Source organism: Lemur catta, chromosome 2 (assembly GCF_020740605.2).
Source record: "Lemur catta isolate mLemCat1 chromosome 2, mLemCat1.pri, whole genome shotgun sequence".
In the NCBI taxonomy this organism is placed as follows: Eukaryota; Metazoa; Chordata; class Mammalia; order Primates; family Lemuridae; genus Lemur; species Lemur catta.
The window spans coordinates 95,160,204-95,182,396 of record NC_059129.1 but is presented as its reverse complement, the minus strand read 5'-3'; the positions used below and the strand labels follow the sequence as shown (position 1 = coordinate 95,182,396).

Below are 22,193 nucleotides of genomic sequence, written 5' to 3'. Positions count from 1 at the left end.
CAACAAAAATAAAAGTCCCTGGTGTTTACCAGGGTATCATGTATTTACTGTGAAAAAGACCTTAAAAATATGTTCAGTAACTTTTATGTTTTAAGTAATGATTTTAAAACCAAATATGGGCTAGGCGTGATGGCTCACGCCTGTAATTGCTATACTTTGAAAGGCTGAGGTGGGAAGATCACTTGAGACCAGGAGATCCAGACCAGCTTGGGCAACATAGCAAGACCCTCATCTCTACAAAAAGTAAAAAAATTAGCTGGGTTTGGTGGCATGTGCTTGTAGTCCCAGCTACTCATGATACTGAGGTGGGAGGATCCCCTGAGCCTCAAGGTTACAGTTAGCTATGATCACACCACTGTATTCCAGCCTAAGCAAGAGAGTGAGACCCCTTCTCATTAAAAAAAAAAAAAAGAAATATATATATATATCTCACTTTCATTTCCTTTCAAATCACTACCAGTACTACATAGAACTACAGTATAATTAAAATCTTTCTAATTATTATATGTTGTGAAGGAGATTTCTTAAATAATAGATATGCCCATCATTTCTCTTTAGGGTTCCTTGCTTTTAAATGGGGTTTGGTTTGGGTTTTTACTGATATCCATAAGATTTCGTTAGTGAAAACAAATTCATGGTAAAAATGTTGTATATGTATTTGTATTTTAATTTTCACCCATTTCTATTATTTTTTGATCCTCCCTCTTTATGCTTCTACAAATGGTCCCTGCATGTATGGTTCTATGTCTTATTCAGAACTACATCCCCAGTGCCTACAGGTTAGGTCCTAACCCGTTGATGGATGGATGATTCTGGAAGTATTAATATTATTCACATTGGACTATTTTGCTTATACCCATTGAGTCTACAAGAGTAAACAAAATTATCAACAACTTCCTCAGAGAACAGCTATGCAGTTTTTAGCAGAATCATGGGATCATAATGATACATTGTAATCACCAAGTGAATAGAGGTTTTTGACCATCCTTTGGTTTTCTTTTTCTAGATATATTACGTTGTAATCAGAGAATGTGGCCTATACAAGTTTTAGTTTTGGGAAATTACTGAGATTTTTGTGACTTAAAAATACATTTAATTGTTACAAAGTTCTTATAGCTATTTAATGTAAATGCTCACATATATTTTTAATTATAGTGTGTACAGAATTCTATTATGTATCTATAGAATCAAGCTTGTGAATTATGGCCTATAAAGTCTTACATGATGGTCCCTCACTTGACCTCTAGACTCATTTCTGTTTGCAGTTTTTAGAAGGTCCTAATAATAGAACACATGACAATATATTTGGTTAAATTAATTTACATAAGCATACTTAATTAACATAATTCATATAGGTTGAATCCACACAGAGTATGATAAGGATTCTTGGACTGTCTGCAACTTTACCCAACTACCTTGATGTTGCTACGTTTTTACATGTTAATCCGTATATTGGACTTTTCTACTTTGATGGCCGTTTTCGACCAGTACCTCTTGGACAGACATTTTTGGGAATTAAAAGTGCAAATAAGGTAAATACTAATTTTAATAATTATACTTACATTTTCAAAAATATTTTTGCTGACATAAATACTTGTTTGGGATTAGAGACTCCAAAGCCCATTTCAGACATTACAAATGTGTCATCCTGGACAAAATGAAGCACACATTTCTTCAACTATTTGTAGTAGGGTAAGTCCTCCTGCAGAAAGTTGTTTGTATTAGTTTGCATTGCTATTTTCAATGTGTATTTTGTATTCTTAGCTGTTATAAGTTTCAAAAAGCTATTTTGATATGATTTAAGGAAGGTCATTTTAAAATAATACAAGCTTTAATTAAATCGGTAATATATATTTTGATATAATATTTAAAATAAATAATAATACCTCATATGCAATTGAAAAATAATTGCATAGCAACCATCAAGGGAGATGCTCTGTTTAATACTGTTTTATAATCAACTTATTAATTATGCCATTTCTAAAATTCTATATAGTGCTTTAAAAAGTTTATCTAATTGCTTAAATAGCACTACCATGCACCATTTACTTTATTAGGGTGCCTATTACAGACTTATTTTAGAATATAAAAGAAACCTTTGTTTAAAATGTAAACATGTATCAGTCTGTTCAACAACACATTTTTCTGTAAAAGCAATAGCTTTAGTAAAATATTCACAGGTATTTTGACCTATTTACTAAAAGAGAAAAAGATAGAATTCAACCTTGGTCTTTAATATGTTACATTACTTCTTGTCTAAAAACAATTTCATTAGTAAAATAGGGCCATTTTATTATTTATTATTATAAATAAAATATTCAGCTAAAAATATCAGAAGTAACTGTTACTACAACAGTTAATATGCTTTAACTGCATTGCATAAAAGTAAGATATCTTTAGAATTATAGGGAGTCATTTCAGATTTATGCACAAAAGGATAATTCATGATATGGTAATAGTTATGAATATTTTAACCTTCATTAATTGTTTCAAATGCTTTTCAATAATACTTGCTGCTTGTTTTTTTCATTTATGGCTTAATATATATTTGATTATTTAGTTTATTTTAGTGTAGCATTAGGATAAATGTAGAACTATTTCTTTATAGCTTTAGAATGCTTTCAGTTTTATAATTTAAATGATAGCAGATGGTTATCTCAGAGAGATATAAAGAGAAGAAAATTGTTTCAGATGCTTGTCAGCCATCTTAAAGTTTATTTTCTCTCAGTTGTGTCATACAAATTGGTGATTTCACTTAAAGCTAATTAAATTCAAAGTATTTGCACCACAATATGCTACCATCATAATGATGAAAAAAATGATGTTAGATGATGAACTTTCATAATTATTTTGAAGGTTTAGAAATTTGTCAAAATTTAGCAAAAATTTATATATTTTATATAGTGTAGATAGTAGCATATTACTATATACTTATTATAGATGTTTGTCTTATTAAAATTTATTAGTTTACACTCAGTTGAAATATATAGTTGGTAACCATTAAACATTTCCCCAGAGTGTTATTTAGTATGTTTTATAACCACTTGTTAATTTGTCATTTCATGTAAAAAGATATGCTTGCAGGTTTTTCAGAGTTTTATTCAGAAAATCATGATATGATGCAGTCATTGTGAAAGAATATGGGAAAAAGGTGTGAGTGATACATCTAACTTGAAATAGTGGATTTGGCTAGAAAATCTAAAGTACACTGAACAAGTTATTGAGATTTTTTTTTTTTGAGGTGGGGATTATTTTTTAAATCATTAGTAGGGTGTAAATCATCCTATGATCATTTCATCCTACTTAGCCATTGTAAATCATAACAGTTCCAAAATTTTAATCTGTAAACTTTACATTATTGGAAGAAAAAATCCAAATCATGGTCATTGCAGATATACACGATGCTTTTCATCCTCTCCAAACTCTTATCAATTAATGTTAAGTAGTAGAGAGATATAGGCTGGGTCACATGTCTTCTCCTTTGGGTTAGCCACCTTACCTTTTTGGTTAGAAGCTGTCATTAATCGGGAAAATGAAACCATTTCTTAATTCATAAATTTCATATTTTATTTCCAGCTAATCTGAACAATGTTTCTGTAGAAGAATAACAACCCTTTCTGTATATATTACAGAAATAATGTTTCCTTAGGTTTCAGATCTATGTGCCATTTCAGATTCAACTTGTAGTGTGCTCCTAACTTTGAGAATGATAATAGGAAAGGATTATGGTTTATAGAATGAAATAGAAAAAAAAAAAAAAACAGCCTAAAGAATGGGCTTTTCTGGGGACAATAGAACTTTAAAACTTATTCTAAAATATCCATAACTAGTGTATTATCCTTAAAGATACTGCCTTTTAAAAACATGGCACTCTTAGAAAGTTAGTACTCTGAAACTATTGTCTGAGGTATTTTGTTTGTATTTTTTAATTGTATATGTTTCTTATGGGTTATATATTTGATATTTATATCTCATTTATTGCTTCTGTATTCTAGTTAGTCTTACAGTTTAAAAAAAGATGGATTGTATTTGGCAAAATTTTATGGGTAGCTAGAAAGTTTGTAATTGCTTCATTTGATATTTTTCATGTTTTTAAAACTTCAAGATGCAGCAATTGAATAACATGGATGAAGTATGTTATGAGAGTGTTTTGAAGCAAGTAAAGGCTGGACACCAGGTATGCTTAATTTATTTTATTCTGTTTGTAGAGTGCTTAATGATAAAAGTTATTAATTTCTAGGCTCTTTGTGAGAAATTTTTCTTGAATTCTGAAATAATGTCTCAGAGGTTTTATTTCTTAATAATTGTTTTACCCAATTGCTAAGTCATAAAAATATTCATAGATAATATTATCATCCCACTATTGAAGTCATGCTATTTTATTTGCCGTTTTTATTAAATAATGAAAAAAAGATTTTATCCTTTGCATTTCTGTTTCTTTCAATCTTTAAAAAAGTATCAACCTCCTCTCATACCTCCAACATTTTAATTTGTATTTTTCTATATAATGTAAAAATTTTAAATGTTATATTATTCTTACTGTTTTCATAAAGTATTATTAATTGAAATATAATATATAATAAAGCTTTATTTTGTTTTATGGTATTTAGGAAGTAAGTAGAAAAAGTAAGTTTATTTTTAAACTCTCCATAGTTCAAAGTGGAGATTGTTAAGAGAAATAATGGAGTGATAATAATTGCTTGTGTAAAATTATTCATTGCCCAATTGTTTATGGTTCTTTGGATAACTATTTTATTATGGGATTTTTTTTTTTTTTTTTACAATGTTAGGCTTTAATGACATGTGAAGTATTTTTCTGGCCCTTTAGTTTTCAAATATTTTAAAAAGGAAGTAGGATCCTTCTTTCCCAGACTGAATATTATTTGCAACCCCAGTATATACAACAAAAGATAAATTGGACTTGAATGCGTGGAACATTGCCTACTTAGTATCCTTGAGGCATTTTGTCTCTTTTGAGGAAACAGTTTTAAAATCAGATTTCTAACTAATTTCAAGAGTTCAAGAAAATGTACTTGATTTTAAGAATAACTTGTAAAAAAAGAAATCATGAGTATTTAAATTATAGAATAATAATAGTGGCTAACTTTTCCTAGTTATTAATAAATGCCTGAAACTGATAAAATTATATCACATTATCTCATTGAATTCTCTCAGCAGCCTATGAGGCAGGTACTTTTTCTTCACTTGACAGATGAAGAAAATGAGGTTCTGTAAAAAATAAAATAGTATGTTTAGGTCATTCTACTAGTGTACTTTCAAATTCAATCCATAGAGTCTCTGCTAATGATAATACCGTATCACTTTATGGCATGTATTTTCCATTGGTTTTTTTCCTTTCATACTCATTAAACTGTTTGAAGAGTTGCATTATTTTTATGCTTTTGTGAGGGGTGTAAAGTCTGTCTAGATTCACTTTCTCATTTGGATGTCCATTTGTTGAAAGACTATCTTTACTCCTTACTCCTTTGTCAAATATCACTTGACTGTACTTGTGTGGGTCTATTTCTGGGAGTTCTGTTCTGTTCCATTGATCTGTTTGTTTATTCTTTCATCAATACCACCTTGCCTTGATTACTGCAGCTTTATGGTAAGTCTTGAAGTCAGTGTCTGTCCTCTGATTTCATTCTTCTCTTTCAATATTGTATTGGCTAGTCTGTATCTTCATTTAATTTTGAAATGTGATTTAATCACATTTTAAATCAGAATTTTTAATTGTGATGGCATTTCTTCTATTACAAGAGAACCTTTCTGGTCTATAAATTTCAGTATAAATGAATATGTACTGTTAAAAATTTTTTTCTCTATTTTTTTTTCTCTTTTTAAATAATGAAAATTAAAATGTAAATACTTTACTATGAAACATGTAGTAGATATTTTATCTGCTGACTCTAGTCAAGAAAACAGCTAACACTTCTTATAGTATCTTTTGTAATTGAACAGCCTTGCAACTACTATGAAAAAATTTAAGAAGCCACTAATAGAAATATGTGTTGCCCCTAGAAATTAAAGTTATTATTCATCTTTTTCTTTGTTTTTTTTTGTTTTTTTTTTTAAGACAATAGTCTCACTGTATTGCCCAGACTGCCCTTGAACTCCTGGGCTCAAGCAATCCCTTTGCCTCAGCCTGCCAAGTAGCAGTCATTTATTCTTCTATCACACTTAGCACTTAATGACTGATAAGTGAGTACTTGCTACATTACTAGGGATAATAGTTAAAAAACAAAAGCAGTTTTTGCAATTTTTTTTAGTGAGATTGATAAATGTATATATTCATGTATAAACATATATAGTTATAAATTCTAACTAATATAAGTAAATAGCTTAATAATGTTATTACTGGCAGTACTATAGCTATTTTAAGGCATTAGAAACTGTGGGTCATTCATCTTTTTAGGGTTATAGCCTCTGTCATGTGGTTTATAATTATTCTTTAAATATATTTGTTGTACTACTATAGCTTTATTTTATATGATCTTACATTGTAAAATACTTCTTTTAAAAAATAAAATATATTATCCCTAAATGTTGGGAAAAGTAGCAGTGGTATCTTCTATTGTAGTTGGCTAAAAATACAAATAAATGGTGTAATTTAAGGAATTCTAGGAAAACTGCCCCATCTTTCTCTTCTGGCATAGTTCCCTCACTGTAATAGGAGCTAAGATGTCCCCTTAGAAATCATGATTTATAAAGTACATTTGCTGGCTGTGAGTGTTTAGTGAGTAAAGATGAGATCTTATTGCCAGCTCTTTTATTTTTAGTGTAAATCCATGGATTACATTGCTTTTCAAAGTCAAAGCTTATTGAGGGCAGGCTCTTATTGTAGTAAACTCTGATAGTACAAGCTTCTTGGAGGACTAGGTTCAAAGCGCTGTTGCCTAGTTAGAAAGGACAGACTTGGGGAGATATCCCAAAGAAGGCTTCCAAGTGACCAGGGGCATGAGAAATCTAGGAATGGAGAATACACACACCTGTAGCAGAAGTTGAAGACAAGCATTACCTATCTGCCTTTTGAGTGTGCATCATGTCATCCATGATTGCCAACTCTTTAAGAATGCATGACCTCTAAGCTGTCTTCACCTCCTGCCCTCTTGTCTGTTGAAAAATGCACTATGGGTGATTGTGTAAAGTATGATTATGGGTTTGAAAGTCTGCTGATAAACTTTTGGATCTGAGATCGTGTCCAGATCTGTGCTTAAGTCCTTCTCTCCAAATGAGAATTAGAGAAAGAAAACTATGACCTTTTGTTAAGGCTGTGTCCCCTAAAAAGTGAGGCTTAAGCTGCAGGTCTCACAGTTTTTGTTTTTGGATGATTACTGATGATGTTTGTTTTCCATAATAGTAGGACTGACTTAAGTTTTACAGAACTACCTACATACTTCCTGTACTTTTTTTAGTGATAAAAATAAATGGCTATATTAAAAATTTTCTTCATAGTTTCTATTATTTTACCATTTTAACATTTTTATTATAATTTATATACATTTCCCACTAGTCTTTTGTTCATTTGCACATGTGGCTTTTAATTTTGTTCATTCAAACTTAATTTTAAATATTACTTATAATGCATTACCAAATTATAATTATACTTTATGTACAGTTTTATATTCACTCTTTTTCTTAATGAAACATTTTTTAATGTTTCTACTTAGTCTTCACAATTTTAACATCTGCAAGAGAGAAAAAGGCATCTTTATTCAGGTTTTAATTTTCAGATACCATGTAAGTCTCTTTGGATTTTTAATCTTCCTAATTCTCTGACATAAGCATGATTATTTCCTTTTGTTAAAGGAGAAAATGAACCAAAGACATGTTAAGCAGCTTCCCAAGGTCATATAGCTAGGTAAGGGTGGCACCAGGATTTAAATACAGGTCTTTATGTTGATAAAACCCATAATATCTTCAGAAGTTTGCACTGTCCCTGTGACATTAAGGTGACATCGGCTGTTTCTCTATTATTGGTTATTCCTCCATTATTAAGTGCTTTAAATGTTTATAATTTTCTATTATTAAAGATTGTACTGCTGCAGTGATTTTTTTTCTATTTAAAGATTTACTTAGGATAAATTCCCTAAAATGGATTTATAGCAAAAATGGCCACATTTTGTTGTCTTCTACATGACCCTATAATGTATTCCCAATGAGTTATAACATTTTGTTGTCACAGACCTGTATAGAATTTTATAAACATAATGCCATTTCTTCTGAATAGGTTATCAATGTAGTGTGATGTAAGGTTATAATATATGGTTGCCATTTTTAATTTTTTTTTCATTCTTAAGGCACGTAAGATAGAAGGGTCATACCAGTAAAATTTTAATTGGCAATTGTTACCTCTAACTCATGATTACAATAATACATGTATTGCATACCATATTGTTCATGGTTTTGGTGTGCACTTATTTTCAATTGGAAAAGCCTGTTCTTCCCTGCATTTTTGTTTCATACTGTGACACTGTGGTCTTTTCGCTTCTGTACTGCATTTATAAAATGTGATTTAAGTATGATTATTGTATATTCTAGCTGATTGATACGGAGTATGCCTATCAAGCTTGCACTAGTGACATTTTGGACAGTATAATTGTTTGTTTGGGGTGGGGGCTGTACTGTGCACTGAGAGTTGTTTAGCAGCATCCCTGGTCCCTACACAGTGGATACGAACTAAAACTGTCTAGACATTAGCAAGTGTTCCCTGGTGAGCAGTGTTCCCCTGTTTGTAAAGCATTGTTTGCGGCATCCCTCAGATATCTTACCTAGTGAACATATTTTTATCTAAATGTATGTAAAATTTGCCAGTGATGAATATTAGGATATCATGTGAGAGAACCAAGTTATAAATTTGTCTCAACTGGCCAGTATTCAAATTGAATACAATACAATTTCTCATGATTAAATATAAAATCTTATATTTAATCTCAATAAGTTCCATTGGTACAAGTTAAAGGAGATCTATCTTGGATAAAATCTGATAATTGTAGTTGATAATAAATTCAATGTAATTCAAATAAGTACTATATGCTTTTTAAAAGTAATGAAACTGACATTATCGGAGAGAAAAAAGTTCAAATCAAGGAAGATGAAAAATTCACTGTAATTTGACTAATCATCAGGTACTATGGTCATTCTGTATCACATTTTGAGAAGAACGGAGGTTCAAGAGAAACTTATTAAGATTACAAGACACTTAGAAACTATATAATTTGAGTAATGGCCAAGAGAAACCAGAATATTAAGACTGGAGAAGAGAAAACCCACGCAGGGTTTGAGGAAGGGTGATGGTATTGGAAAGGCTCTCATATGGAAGAGGGTATGTTCTGTCGTATACAAAAGAATTAGAACCAACAAGTAAAACTTGTAGAGAGCTAGATACAAGGAACTATAATTATCCTACAGTGAAATAGACTGCATTGCAAAGGAGTTACTCTTCCGTTAGCCATAGCTGGACAATGCTTTTGGACACTGTAAAAGTATCATCTATATCCGGAGAAACAATAACACGAACCTATAATGTATTGTTAATTTTCAATGTCCAGGTTTGTGATAATTCTATGCTCTTAGTAGTAACTGCCTAGTACACTTTCACTTTATCCTATTAAGGAAGTGAACTTTCATTTTTATCTCTTACTAAAATATTGAACTTTAAAAAATAAATAAATAGGCCGGGTGCAGTGGCTCACGCCTGTAATCCTAGCACTCTGGGAGGCCGAGGCAGGCGGATCCTTTGAGCTCAGGAGTTGAAGACAAGCCTGAGCAAGAGTGAGACCCCGTCTCTACTAAAAATAGAAAGAAATTAGCCAAACAACTAAAATATATACAAAAAAATTAGCCGGGCATGGTGGTGCATGCCTGTAGTCCCAGCTACTCGGGAGGCTGAGGCAGAAGGATCGCCTGAGGCCAGGAGTTTGAGGTTGCTGTGAGCTAGGCTGACGCCACGGCACTCTAGCCCGGGGAACAGAGTGAGACTCTGTCTCAAAAAAAATAAAATAAAATAAAATAAAATAAAATAAAATAAAATAAAATAAAATAAAATAAAATAAAATAAATAAATAAATTCAATTAATATAAAAGAGACTGAATAAAGTAAGAATTTAAACAAATTTAACCCTTGGCCATGCCAAAAATCAAAAATGAAAGTAAAAAATAATCACAGTTAATTCCACTGCCCAGAAGTAACTTCTCTTGGTGTATGTCCTTCCATTATCTTAATGCATTTTGTTTCCCTAATTTCTTTTTTCTGTTAATTCTATAATTTCTCTAATTTATTATATTTTCCCCATTCAAAAATATGACAGAACCCTCAGTAGACACAATAGCATTAAAATGTAAATAAATGCACTGAATAAAGATGTTATATTTTAAATTTTTAATCAGCATGTTCTATGCAATGTTGTTGTTTTACATTTTGTGTTCCGGTAGGACAGGTCCTACCAAAAAGATTAGGTTATAAGAAAACACTGTTGGTTTAGTTCTTAGTATAGTGTCATGTGTATGAGAACTCTGGTATATATGATTTGATTGTGATAAAGTGCCTTGTCTTCAAAGACTTAACATAGTAAGGTGAGGATAATGGGAAGTATTAAATGCATCAGAGCTATGGCCCACTGGTTGAAATTTGCCTCTAGTTTTGCTAGTAGTACAAATTGCCAGGCTAGTGCCTTCAGATTTTAAGCACTGAGCTGGTAAAGCAATGGATCTTTTACACTAGTGCGATCATCTCAAGTTAAAGAGCTCTTTTGCAACATAATTCCAGAACAAAGTTCTATCATTTTTATTTCTTTAAATTGCCTATACTGTATGTTTAACTTTGTAAAAGTTGCTCAAAACATAAATCTTTATCTGTATCGGTCTTTTCAAAAGGCCTGCTCTAAATGTTCTATATGCAAGTTGTCTACCAAGTATTACTTGGCCTGTAAGATCAGTTAGCTCACTAAGTGGCAGCTTCTGTGGAATGCCTCTGTATTCGGTCCAGCACTGAAAATTTCAGTGTCGATACTTGGAAAGCAAGATTGTTGTACATTTTGATTTTGCTCAGTATACCTATTTCAACAAGATTGGCAATCCTTGATTTATTGCATTACACAAGAACTGCTACTTCATAGTAGTCATTGATTATTGAGACTCCTGTAGAGGTTTGTTTTCAGGTGCTTAGAACCCCTCACAGGATTATTTTTCCCTTTTTTATCTCCTTGAAAAGATAACCTTCAACTAAGCTCGTCCTCTGATTTTATTAGAAGGTCAACGAAGAACTTCCCAGTAGAATAGTTTCTGAGTTGTGTTTTATTTCACCATAATTGAGGTTGAAGATAATATTATTTCAGTTACTGGCTGTCCTATATAAAGTTCCAAATGATAATTTTAAATAAATGAATTTGTATGCATCCATCTGTCAAAAAATGAAAGATATTTAATTCAACAACCTTTCACCTTGTCTAAAAAACTGATAGCCAAATTAACTCTTCAGTTATATTATTCTGCCCATTTCTGATGACTAAGAAGTCTAGCTATATATGCTTTGTTCTAAGAGACTCTTTTCTGTTTATTTTGTTGTACATATAAGTATAGTAAATTATTGGCGTATACTATATGTGTGTGTGTATATGTAAGGAGAGAGGGAAAAATCTGCTTCTGGAATTTAGTTATGTTTATAACTTACTGCACAGTAATACATTGATATTAAGAAAATACGTATTCAATAAATGTACTTTTCTTTGTTATTAAATAAACATCAAGTTATTTTTTCTGGGGCTATGTACTTAAACTTTAGCTCTATTTTGTTGCCTTTTAAATATATCTTAGCAGTTACAGTAATATAGTGTACAGTGGTAAGAAATATGTTCTAGTCTAAGAAAACACCACCTTTTACTTATCCCACCCCACCCCATCAGTGAATATTCTTGGATTTGTTTATTTTCCTGCCTTCAGGTTGTTTAGTATCTTGAATTTTCTCCCGAGTTTGGTTTCCCTAAGTACTTTGATTTTATCAGAGCATCTACTTTTTCAGATCATTATTAAGAAGAATGAAATATATGTCCATTCAAAAAAGGAACTATGACTCTCAGGCAACTGAACACTTTTTAGGCTAAAACTTAACCATTTTCTCTTAAATATACAAATGAATTTATTTTGTTTCTCCTCATTTGGATTAAAGCAAATTTCATGTTCAAAAGCCATGCTGATATTCTCTGATCATACTATTCCATGGGTTTTAGTATACCAATCATCTAAACTTATGTGCTCCTGTACTTAATAGATTTTATGTGCAACTTTGCCTTTAAAGTATTAAAAACAGTAGGAGGCAGTTGTGTTCCACTCAGGCATGTGTGATGACAGATGGAGAAAATCTTTTCATGTTGACTTTTCAACAGTCCTACTCTGCAAGACTTCAAGCTCTTCTTGGCTACTGGGAAATTAAAAGTTGGCGATTCAGCCTTTAATTTTGATCCATCTGCTCAAACTAATGAGACGTCTCATTTGTAAGCTTCTCTTTGTGTTACCAAATGCAACTACAGCTTTATCATTCCTGTTAATAATTCCCCTCCTCCTGTGTAACTTGCAGAATGGGAAAATAATTGATGCCTTAACTCTGTTGAGATTTTTCTTGTTATACAAACTTTGTTATTGTGATAGAAAAAGAAATTAGAAACTTCCTCAGAGATTACGGCATATTTATTAAGTTAACTTGTTCTTTCTTCATGTTGTCAAAAAAGTTAAATTCTTATTTAGTAGCTTCTTACTTAAAATCTACCTCCAGTTTCAAGGAATAAAAGGCTTTGTGGCATTGAATAGAAAAAAAAATGTCTTCTTCAATCTTGGATTAAAAGCTAAATATCAACCTTTATTTAGATGTGTGTCTTGTTTTCTTTTTGCTCGTTATTTGTAAGCTATTAGTAGACATTTCTGTTTCTAATAAGAAACCTTCTTTAAAAATTGACTAATAATTATAGATTTATTACTATCTGAAGGGAATTATTTTTGTTTCTTAGTATTCGTAGTTTATATGAAAGTGACTATGTACAATCAAAGAAAATTCCACCATGGTAACTTTAATAATGAAACTTTCCATTGGCCCTTTGACTGCAAAAGTATTTATTCTCCATATATCTGTATCTCTGATTCTTGGTACCAGTGTTTTTTGTCATATCAAATTTGTCTAGCATGAATTTTATTTGTGAATGGAGTGCTGCTTTCTTTACCCTCCACCACCCCAATTGAGACAAAATCCCAAAGGAATATAAAGCAAGATTCTTAAGGAGACATTTTAATCATGAGCATAATGATTATAATAAAAATATTTCTCCTTCATCTTTACCACTAAACATGGTATAGTAAAGAAATATTTCAGGTGTTTTTTAACTACAGGAAACTCTAAAGGAAGTTCATTTCTTTTCCCCAACAAAAGGTCTATTGAGTCTTCTATCAAATTGAAATTTCTTTATCCTCCATATTTCACAGGCAAAGAATAGCTTTTGGTACTGTTGAGTTTTCTGTTTTGCCTTTTAATTAGTATTACAAGTATTTGCTTAGAATTTTTGGCCTTCCCTATTGTATATAAGATAAAAATTTCTTTAATATATTTGTGTATAATTAACACATTTTATAAAAATAATAGTTCATACTTTGTGTCCTTCCCTTTCATTAACAGTGATCTTTTTATAGGGTGAGGAGCATAAGGAATTGAGGTTATTCATTTATCAATTTATCTATTCCTTTATTAATTTAACAGTCATTTATTATAGATGTCCTATGGATGAGGTGCTTGGAATAAGTTGGAAGTGCATTAACTTTCCATTTAGGTTAAATTCCAGGTGGTTGGAAGATGACATCAACATTTGGTTAAAGTGAAGGCCAATAGAAAATATCATCATCATAGAAGAACTTTGTAGTATAATACAATGAAAATTTATCAGAGAGACTTTAATTATAAATTTATTAGATTTTTTGTTTTTGTTTTTAAGACAGGGTCTCACTCTGTCACCAGGCTAGAGTGCAGTGGCCTGATCATAGCTCACCATAATTTTGAACTCCTGGGCTCAAGTGATCCTCCCACCTCAGCCTCCCAAGTAGCTAGAACTACAGGACCAAGTCACCATGCTCAGCTTTTTTTTTTTTTTTTTTTTTTTTTTTTTTTTTTGGTAGAGACGGGGTCTCACTATGTTACCCGGGCTGTTCTCAAACTCCTGGCCTCAAGTGATCCTCTCACCTTGGCCTACCTAAGTGCTGGGATTCTGGGCATGAGTCACCATGCCCGACCTAGATTTTTAAAATCAGACATTATAGTTCAAGAGCAATAATTTCTTAACACTGTCAGCTGCTAGAGTGATCTTATTATCATTCTACTGTATATGTGGAATACTAATAAATGCTCATTTTCAGCTGAGACCAATGGAAGAGCTAGATTTATTTTATTAATTCTCTTATATAGAGTACTATATTGTCACCAAATTCTTAAGCTTTCCTTCCTCTCTGATAATCAGTTACTTAGATAAATATTTATCTGTCTTCCCTCCTAATCTTTAAGAGTTGGTCACTGGTAAATAATAATATTTTATTTAAGTAAACCCACAAACTGAAACATTGTGCACTGTTTAAAGAGGGTGCTTTCTGAACATTTTCAGAAAGACATTGAAGATTAATGTCCTGTCATATTTTTTATTTCTAATATTTTTGCATTTGCTTTTTGTTTTACACAATTATTTGAAAAAGCAGTTGCTCTTAAACGTTTGGTCTAGCAGTAGCAGTGGAAAATGGAATTGATTTTCAAGATGACAAAATCATCCGTGATATTTAGAAAAGAATCCAGGTGGCATGCTCTGTTTATATTAGTTATGCTATTACACTGATCAAAATATATGGTAACATTTTTACAGTATCATTGGTCATGCCTAATTCAGGAACATGATAAAATGATGTTGACCTAGGCATTCTCCTGTTCAGACTTCCGAAGACCAAAGCCAAAGGTGATTAACAGTTTTTAACTATATACCAAGGCAAATTCGAATCTTCATATATCCTTAATAAAAAGGGTTTTTTTATTAAAATAAAAAAGGCAACATTCCTTGATGACAGGGATTTACAGTTGGGAATAAAATTATCAAGAGATTATGTAGAGGTTGTAAAAGTAGAAATAAGTGCAAAATACTAATTTCACTTTGTACCTTTCTTTTTTGTTCTTGTGACACAAAACTCTCCTTATTTTTCTTCATCTACCTGGCTTGGTCCTAGATCCATTTTAAATTTAGCATTCTTTCTTGTGGTTTCATCCTTTCCCAATTGTGACCTTTATAGAAATAACTTACATATTATATTTCAAACCCAGTCCTCTTTTCTGAGGTCTAGACCCATATGATCATGTCTGGGTTCTCCTCTTGATATCTAAAATGCATTATGTCTGAGCCAAATTCATAATCTTCTCCCCTAAACCAGATAGCATGACTATAAATTTAGTTCCATAAGTTAGAAACCTAAGAGTCATCTTTGTCAGCACTCTTTCCCTCAGTTTCCTTTGTAATCCCTTGCCAATGCCTATCCATTTTCCTCGTAAATATCTGTCAAATCTGGTCATTTCTCTCCATCCCCTCCTCCTCTTGCACCATACCCACTACCACCTAATCCAAGCAACCATCATGTCTTCCCTGGACTACTCTAACCACTTCATGCCACTTCATAATTGCTCTACCTGCCTTCATTCTGGCCCTCTTCTAGCTACTCTGTACACTGCAGCTAGCTATAACGATTCTTTCAAAACACAGTTCCAGTACGATACTTCATTACTTCCGTTCCTTTAAAAGGGTGCAGAGATTCCCATGTTATTCCATACCTCTCTCCCCCTAATTTCTACCTCCCACCTCCCGCCTCCCAAGCCTTCTTTCATCCCCCATAATAGTGATGCTCTTTCACTCGTCTCTAGGTTTTTGTACAACTTATTCCCTCTGCCTCACACATCTTTATTCTCTTGACTTAGCTGTCTTCTACTAAATCCTTCAGATTTCATCTTTCTCAGAGAAGCCATTTTTGTTTTTGTTTTTGCCTCATTGACTCTTTCACCTCTCTATTTTAAACTATAAAAAACATTTTTTGTGTATATCTTCTTCATGTTTCTAGCTATAGTTTTACATTTTTTCTGACTACTTTTGATTAATGCCACTCTCCATTGTAGGATCATAAGTCCTGTTGGGGAAAGGGGCTATCTCTGGTTTTGCTCACCGTTGTACCATCACGTGTCACTTAACAATGGGAATACATTCTAAGAAACGTGTTGTTAGGTGATTGCATCATTGTGTGAACATCATGGAGTATACACACAGACCTAGATGGTATAGCCTACTATACACCTAGGCTATATGGTATAGCCATTATAGTCACATAGAACCACCATCATAAATACTGTCTGTCATTTACTAAAATGTGGTTATGAGCACATGACTGTGTTCTCATGGCCTCACCAGTACATGGCACACAGTTGGTGCCCAGGTACACTGATGAACAAGTGAATAGATGAATTAGACTTCTTGAATTTACTCTTAAAAGATTAGAGGCCAACACAACTTCAAGGAAAATCAAGAAGATAATCAGTTCCATAAGTTGAATGTCCAGGCTCAGGGGAAAATAACCTGAAGGTGGAACACCACCAAAAGTGGCTTGGTTACCTTCTTAAGGAATGTTTTTTTCTCCTGTCGGCTGTAAAGATCAGTGAAAGAATGTCAGTATTCTGCTTTAAAAAGTTTCATTACATAAATTTGCTCTTACTATTATTTTATCTGGCTATAGTTCCTTCTGTTAGATTATTATCTCATTTCTCCTAATTTAAGATATCCATCTGACTTAGCTTTTTTTCATGATACAGACTTATCATTTGTGCCACCAGTTATTTTTAAATTAATATCTTATTTTTTTTTATTTCTATTCATTAAGCTCTTGAGGAATAACTTTTGAATCCTTTTTAAAATTTACATTTTTAAGAGAGCAAAGAGAAAAATTTCATTTTCCTGGAATACAGCTTATCTAAGAGCACTCAATTATATTCCTGAAATTTTTTATACAACAGTTTCTTTATTAACTTTGTAATGTTCTCATTTTCAAAGGAATACTTTTTAATAAGGATTATTAGTATTGTATTTTTTTCACTGCTGTAATCATTATTTTTTCTTTGAGGATTTTCAAGTTACTGAACTAATGCATACTTGTAATAAGTAAACTAATGCAAAGATGTAAAAAGCAAAAAGTTAATGAGTTACTTTCCCCACACATTGTCTCACCCCCAATACTCCTACCCCTAAAGTGTATTCAATTTTCATCTGGCACATACAGATATATGTTAATCTGTATGTTCCAGATTTACATATATTTAGGCATTTGAGCTTTTAAATGGCTTTTAAACCATTAATCAGTGGTGTCTGGAATTACAGCAAAAATTGAAAGAGCACAGTAAAACAGTTTGTCTCAGAATGGTGTTTAGGAATTTTGGGACTATAAACTAAGTTCAGATCTGTCCTTGTACATTCCCAGCTATTTTGTTGATAATAGTGAGTGTGATAAGGGAAATGTTTATAAAATCTCTTAAGACAGATAAATTTTCATGAAAAAAAGTTCCTTTGATTACCGTTGTTTCTTCTGATAACAAATAATATTTCTTTTCACCCTTTGGTTACCTGAGTTCCAAATGTTACATTGATGGGAATTGTACATCCTAGGTATGTAAGAATGTAGTCACAGTTCTCTTTTCCTTCTTATTTTCCCATTTTATCTTTTAGGCAAAAGATCAAAAGAAAAAAATTACTGTGCATAATCTTAGAAAAAAATTAGAAACAAAATAAGTAATTTTGCTAATTTCCTTGAAACTGGTTTTCTTCACATACATTGTTTAACACCAAAGAACTTATATAAAACCAGATTTAAACCAGGATAATGAAGCTTATGTTCCATCTACTGCAAATATGTGCTCCCATTATACAGTTCAACATTATCTTTTTTTATGTGTCTCACGAGTATAACTCACCTGTAGAAGTTTTCTTTGTGCTTTTCCATCCATTTTCTCATTCTTTATGTCTTCTCTGATTCCTTCATTTCACTACGTGTCTTTATATTTTAAGCACCAAAATGTGAAGATAATTTAGGTTGCTTTGCCTTCTTACTAGGTACTATTTCTTAACCATATCATTGTGCAATTTTCCTCTTAAATTATTCTATTTCACACCTCCAGAATTCCTTGCATAAATTCAACTATTAGTATTGGGCTTTGCATATATGCTTTATGAGCATGTAGCCAGTGCATAAATGCATGTTTTCTAACTTAATATGTAGAAGTAAAGTAAGGCAAGTTATATATATATACTTGGCTATAAATTTTGGTTTTGGAAAGATTGAACAAATTTAAATCAAATATTTCTGACTTAATAATTGAATATTTTTGATTATTTGGTAATTTATTGATGTGACTTTGTGATTATAATATTAAATTATAGTAAATATATAATTGTCAAGTTAAATAATATAAAAGAACCTTTGAGTTTATTTTAAAGTATTCACTCTTGTCAAACACATCATTATTTTTATTTATTCTGATAAAAATGAAACCTAATGTACGTACATGTTTATTTTATACTTTTTATATGAATTATTTATATTCTTTAAATATAGACATGAGCAGTACAAAAACAATGTTTGACTGCTTGTAATCATTTTTCTGTCTTTTATAAAGCTGTAGAAAATGCCCTAGACAGCTATTCAGAATATTTTACATTATCAGAAGTTTATTTGACAGCCGTTTATTTCATTCTAGAGAATCATATATTGAATCTCTTTATTAGCTGGTTTCCAGCTAATATTTGGACTTAAGTAGTTGTTGGATATATTTCATAAGTTTAGTTACCACCACAGGTAATTGTTGACTATATTTTTATAGAAATCCTTTGATGAAATTGAACAAACAGTATTTTTTATTAAAGCTGAGTATAAAATGTTATGTCCCAAGGAAATCTGATTCTATGTATTTTTCTCAAAATGAAAAAAGGGAGCTAAATATTCAAATATAATTAACCCTTGTAATTTGTATTAACTTATCTGTATCTGGAGGTTTTATCTATTTTTGTTTTCATAGTAGCATATTTAAGTGAGTGGGGTGGTAAAAAAGAAATTATGTGTCTGTATTTAATATTGTAAAATAGGGTCATGTTTTTAACAGAACAACATAATAATCTTAGGTCTCACTTCATTTTTTCTTGGTTTTATAAATGAGTAGTTAAGAAGTACCGCTATAACTATATTATGGCAAATAAAGTGGGCATTTCCAAATTGCACAGCAAGTTAGTGACTGCTCCAGAAATATAGTCAGAGGCCTGTTAAGTCTGAAACTGTGAAGGCTATAAAATAAATGACCTACCTATATACTAAACGTTAGCTTACCCACAGGCTAACTTCATCATACATTTTATACACATAGAAACATGAGACACCTGGGTCACGGGACAAACTGTTGCTTTTCCCTAATTCTTGACTGGACAACATGGTAAAAGCCAGCTAGTGCAGGTGCATGGGTTGCATCATAGAGAGGAGCTCCAAAATTATGAAACTTTGAGCTTCTATAGGAACTATGGGCACATCTGCCCATCTTTGTCCCTGGAGAGAGAAAGAGAGGAGAGATAAAAGTAGACCACCTGACCTACCCAAGGACTTTACCCTGGAATGTAAACAGACTCTCCTGAGGAAGGAAGGAAAGGCCTGTATCCTGGAATGTAAGCAATTGGCTCTTTAGGAGACAAGAAGAAGTCTCTACAGACTTAGACTTGGAGAAAATGGCTCTGATGAAGGGGAGACATTCTCTGTCTTTTAAGCATTTTAGTTTTCATTACTCAGAAGGCCCTGGCCATGGAGGAGCACCATGAACTTCAGAGAGGATTATTTTCCAGTAAGACCCAAAGGTATCTGGAAAGGACATGCACTATAGTCTACCAAACCATCTCAGTAAGATAGTAGGCTACTTTTTTAAAAATCTGGAGAAAGAAAAATGTTTTCTAACTTTACCGTCATTGTATTCTGTATCCAGCAGTCTTTTGTCTTACTCTCCATGAACCTAGATCTCATTTTTTTTTTTACTATAGTATCTGATTTGCCCTGTCTTACAGCTGTTATTTTTGAAATCATGTGGAGAAAGCCAAATAAATTGAAATGACTAAATGGTCAAATGGCTATGCGCCTTTTCTTGTTAAGTGTGTTATAATTGTCTCAGCTGTGGGTTTACAAATAACTATCATAATTTTCTTTCTTGTTTTTCTTTTTTTTTTAATGAAGAAGGCTAATTGAAGATTACAGTGCAGATATGAGGAGAACTGAGATGTTATTCATTTGTAGGTTTATGAACGTGGCCTAAAAAATTGACAGTCAAGAGCCCATCTAAGAGGAATTCCAATTTTATGATTTTGCCTTTATAGCAATGCAGTTTTAATTAGTCTAGCTAGTAAAGATGATTCACAGTGTATTAGCTTAGTAGGATCTCTTCTGCCCAAGTAATTTTAAAAAAAGATGATTCTTCTAAAAAGAATCACCTTAAGTATGTCACTTGAGACTATTAAACGAACAGTTCAGTGTTTAAGAATGATAAATAGTGGTTATTGTCTAAGAAGAGAAATGAAAAATACTGATAAAAGTCTTAAAAATATATTTTATGTTATTTTACTGAAATTAGATTCAATTGAGACATCTTATAATGTCCAAAAATAATAGGCCTTCAAGCTCAGTGGCATCTATACAAATGAGATTGTTAGTTCACTAATGAATTTTATTTGCATAGTAATAGCCTAGCTGGTCTTGCTTAGTTTGCTCTACAGAATAGATGCTGCTATTTTGGGACTGTCAATAACAAATATAAATGAAATTTGGACTGTCTTGGAGGTCAGTAAAATATTTTTCTGTGTGTGATACTGTAGTATATTGGAGGATTCTTTATTATATTTACACAGAATTAACACTAAAATGGATCCATGTTTATGCTATGGGGACTAACTGACATCAGTTATTGTAGTTTGGGTCACTGTGTCAGACCATTAAAATTTTAGTCATTTGAGAATATCTTTGGCAAAGCATGAATTCAGGGTGCTTGGATTTTTAGAACTGATATGCTATTTTTCTTCATTATTAAATTAATTATTACAAGAAGATTGGCTTCAATATATGTTCCTTAAAACTTTCAAGTACATGTATGTGTGTCTATGTAAACATTTTAGAATTAATAATACTTATATGTAGACTGAAATTTTAAAATGGAAATAGATTTCTAGACTTACAAACTTCTAAATTACTGAGAATGTTTTATGATTTGGGTTCTCTTTCTGTAATCCATTTCCCTTATTAAGGTAAGAGATGGATGGAGTCCCAAATATAGACACTCCTACATTCTCTTTTGACGTGTGAACTATATCTGGGTAATCAGTCTTAAATTGAACAGAATGGAGGTGGTTTTTAAGACTAAACTAAAATAATACTGGCAATATTCAGCAAATATTTATTGAATACCCAGTGTGTACCACAGACTATGCTAAAGGTAAAAAGCAGAAACTCCCTGCATTAGTGTTGTTTATATAATCTGATGAGGGAAACAAAGGTTAATCAAATAAATATGTACAAAATGTATAGATTTGATAAATAATCTTTACAAAGGAAAAGTATATATTACTAGAAAAGCACATAATGGGAAGTATAATAAAGATTTTACTCTTCCTTTAACTTTGTGGAAATTTGTATCCATTTTCCCTACTTTCCTTGATAGTTTTTTTCCTAATCAATTCAAAACATTGATTGCAAGGATCTGAGTAAAGCTGATTTACCAAGCAGGTGATCTTTCAAGATTATACATATTTGAAATCATCCTATACCAGTAGATTTTAAATTGTACCCCCTACTGCAAAGCAGTCCTCAGCCTTCCTTTTCTACATCATTATATTTCTTACCAACATTTTAATATTGTATATTTTACATATTTATGTGTTTATTGTCTGTCTCCTCTAGAGTGAAGGCAGACAGTTTTGACCATTTTATTATTGTCATATTCCAGTATCTAGAACATGACCTAATATATAATGAACAGTAAAAATATTTGTTGAGTAAATGATCATATATATTTACTTTTACTCAATCAAAGTAAATGTTAAGACATAAACTGGTCATATTGAATATGCTGGAAA

At 31.7% G+C, this 22,193-nt stretch overlaps 1 protein-coding gene across 6 annotated transcripts in view; it reads left to right on the top strand.

Moving 5' to 3' along the window:
- ASCC3 (activating signal cointegrator 1 complex subunit 3) overlaps positions 1 to 22,193 on the top strand; it is a 307,070-nt gene that overhangs the window by 108,924 nt on the left and 175,953 nt on the right. For all 6 annotated transcript variants that reach the window (XM_045544081.1, XM_045544080.1, XM_045544082.1 and 3 more), the window contains 2 exons: positions 1,356 to 1,532; positions 4,106 to 4,177. In XM_045544081.1, coding sequence (XP_045400037.1) covers positions 1,356 to 1,532; positions 4,106 to 4,177 — 249 coding nt within the window. The remainder of the gene's footprint in view (positions 1 to 1,355; positions 1,533 to 4,105; positions 4,178 to 22,193) is intronic.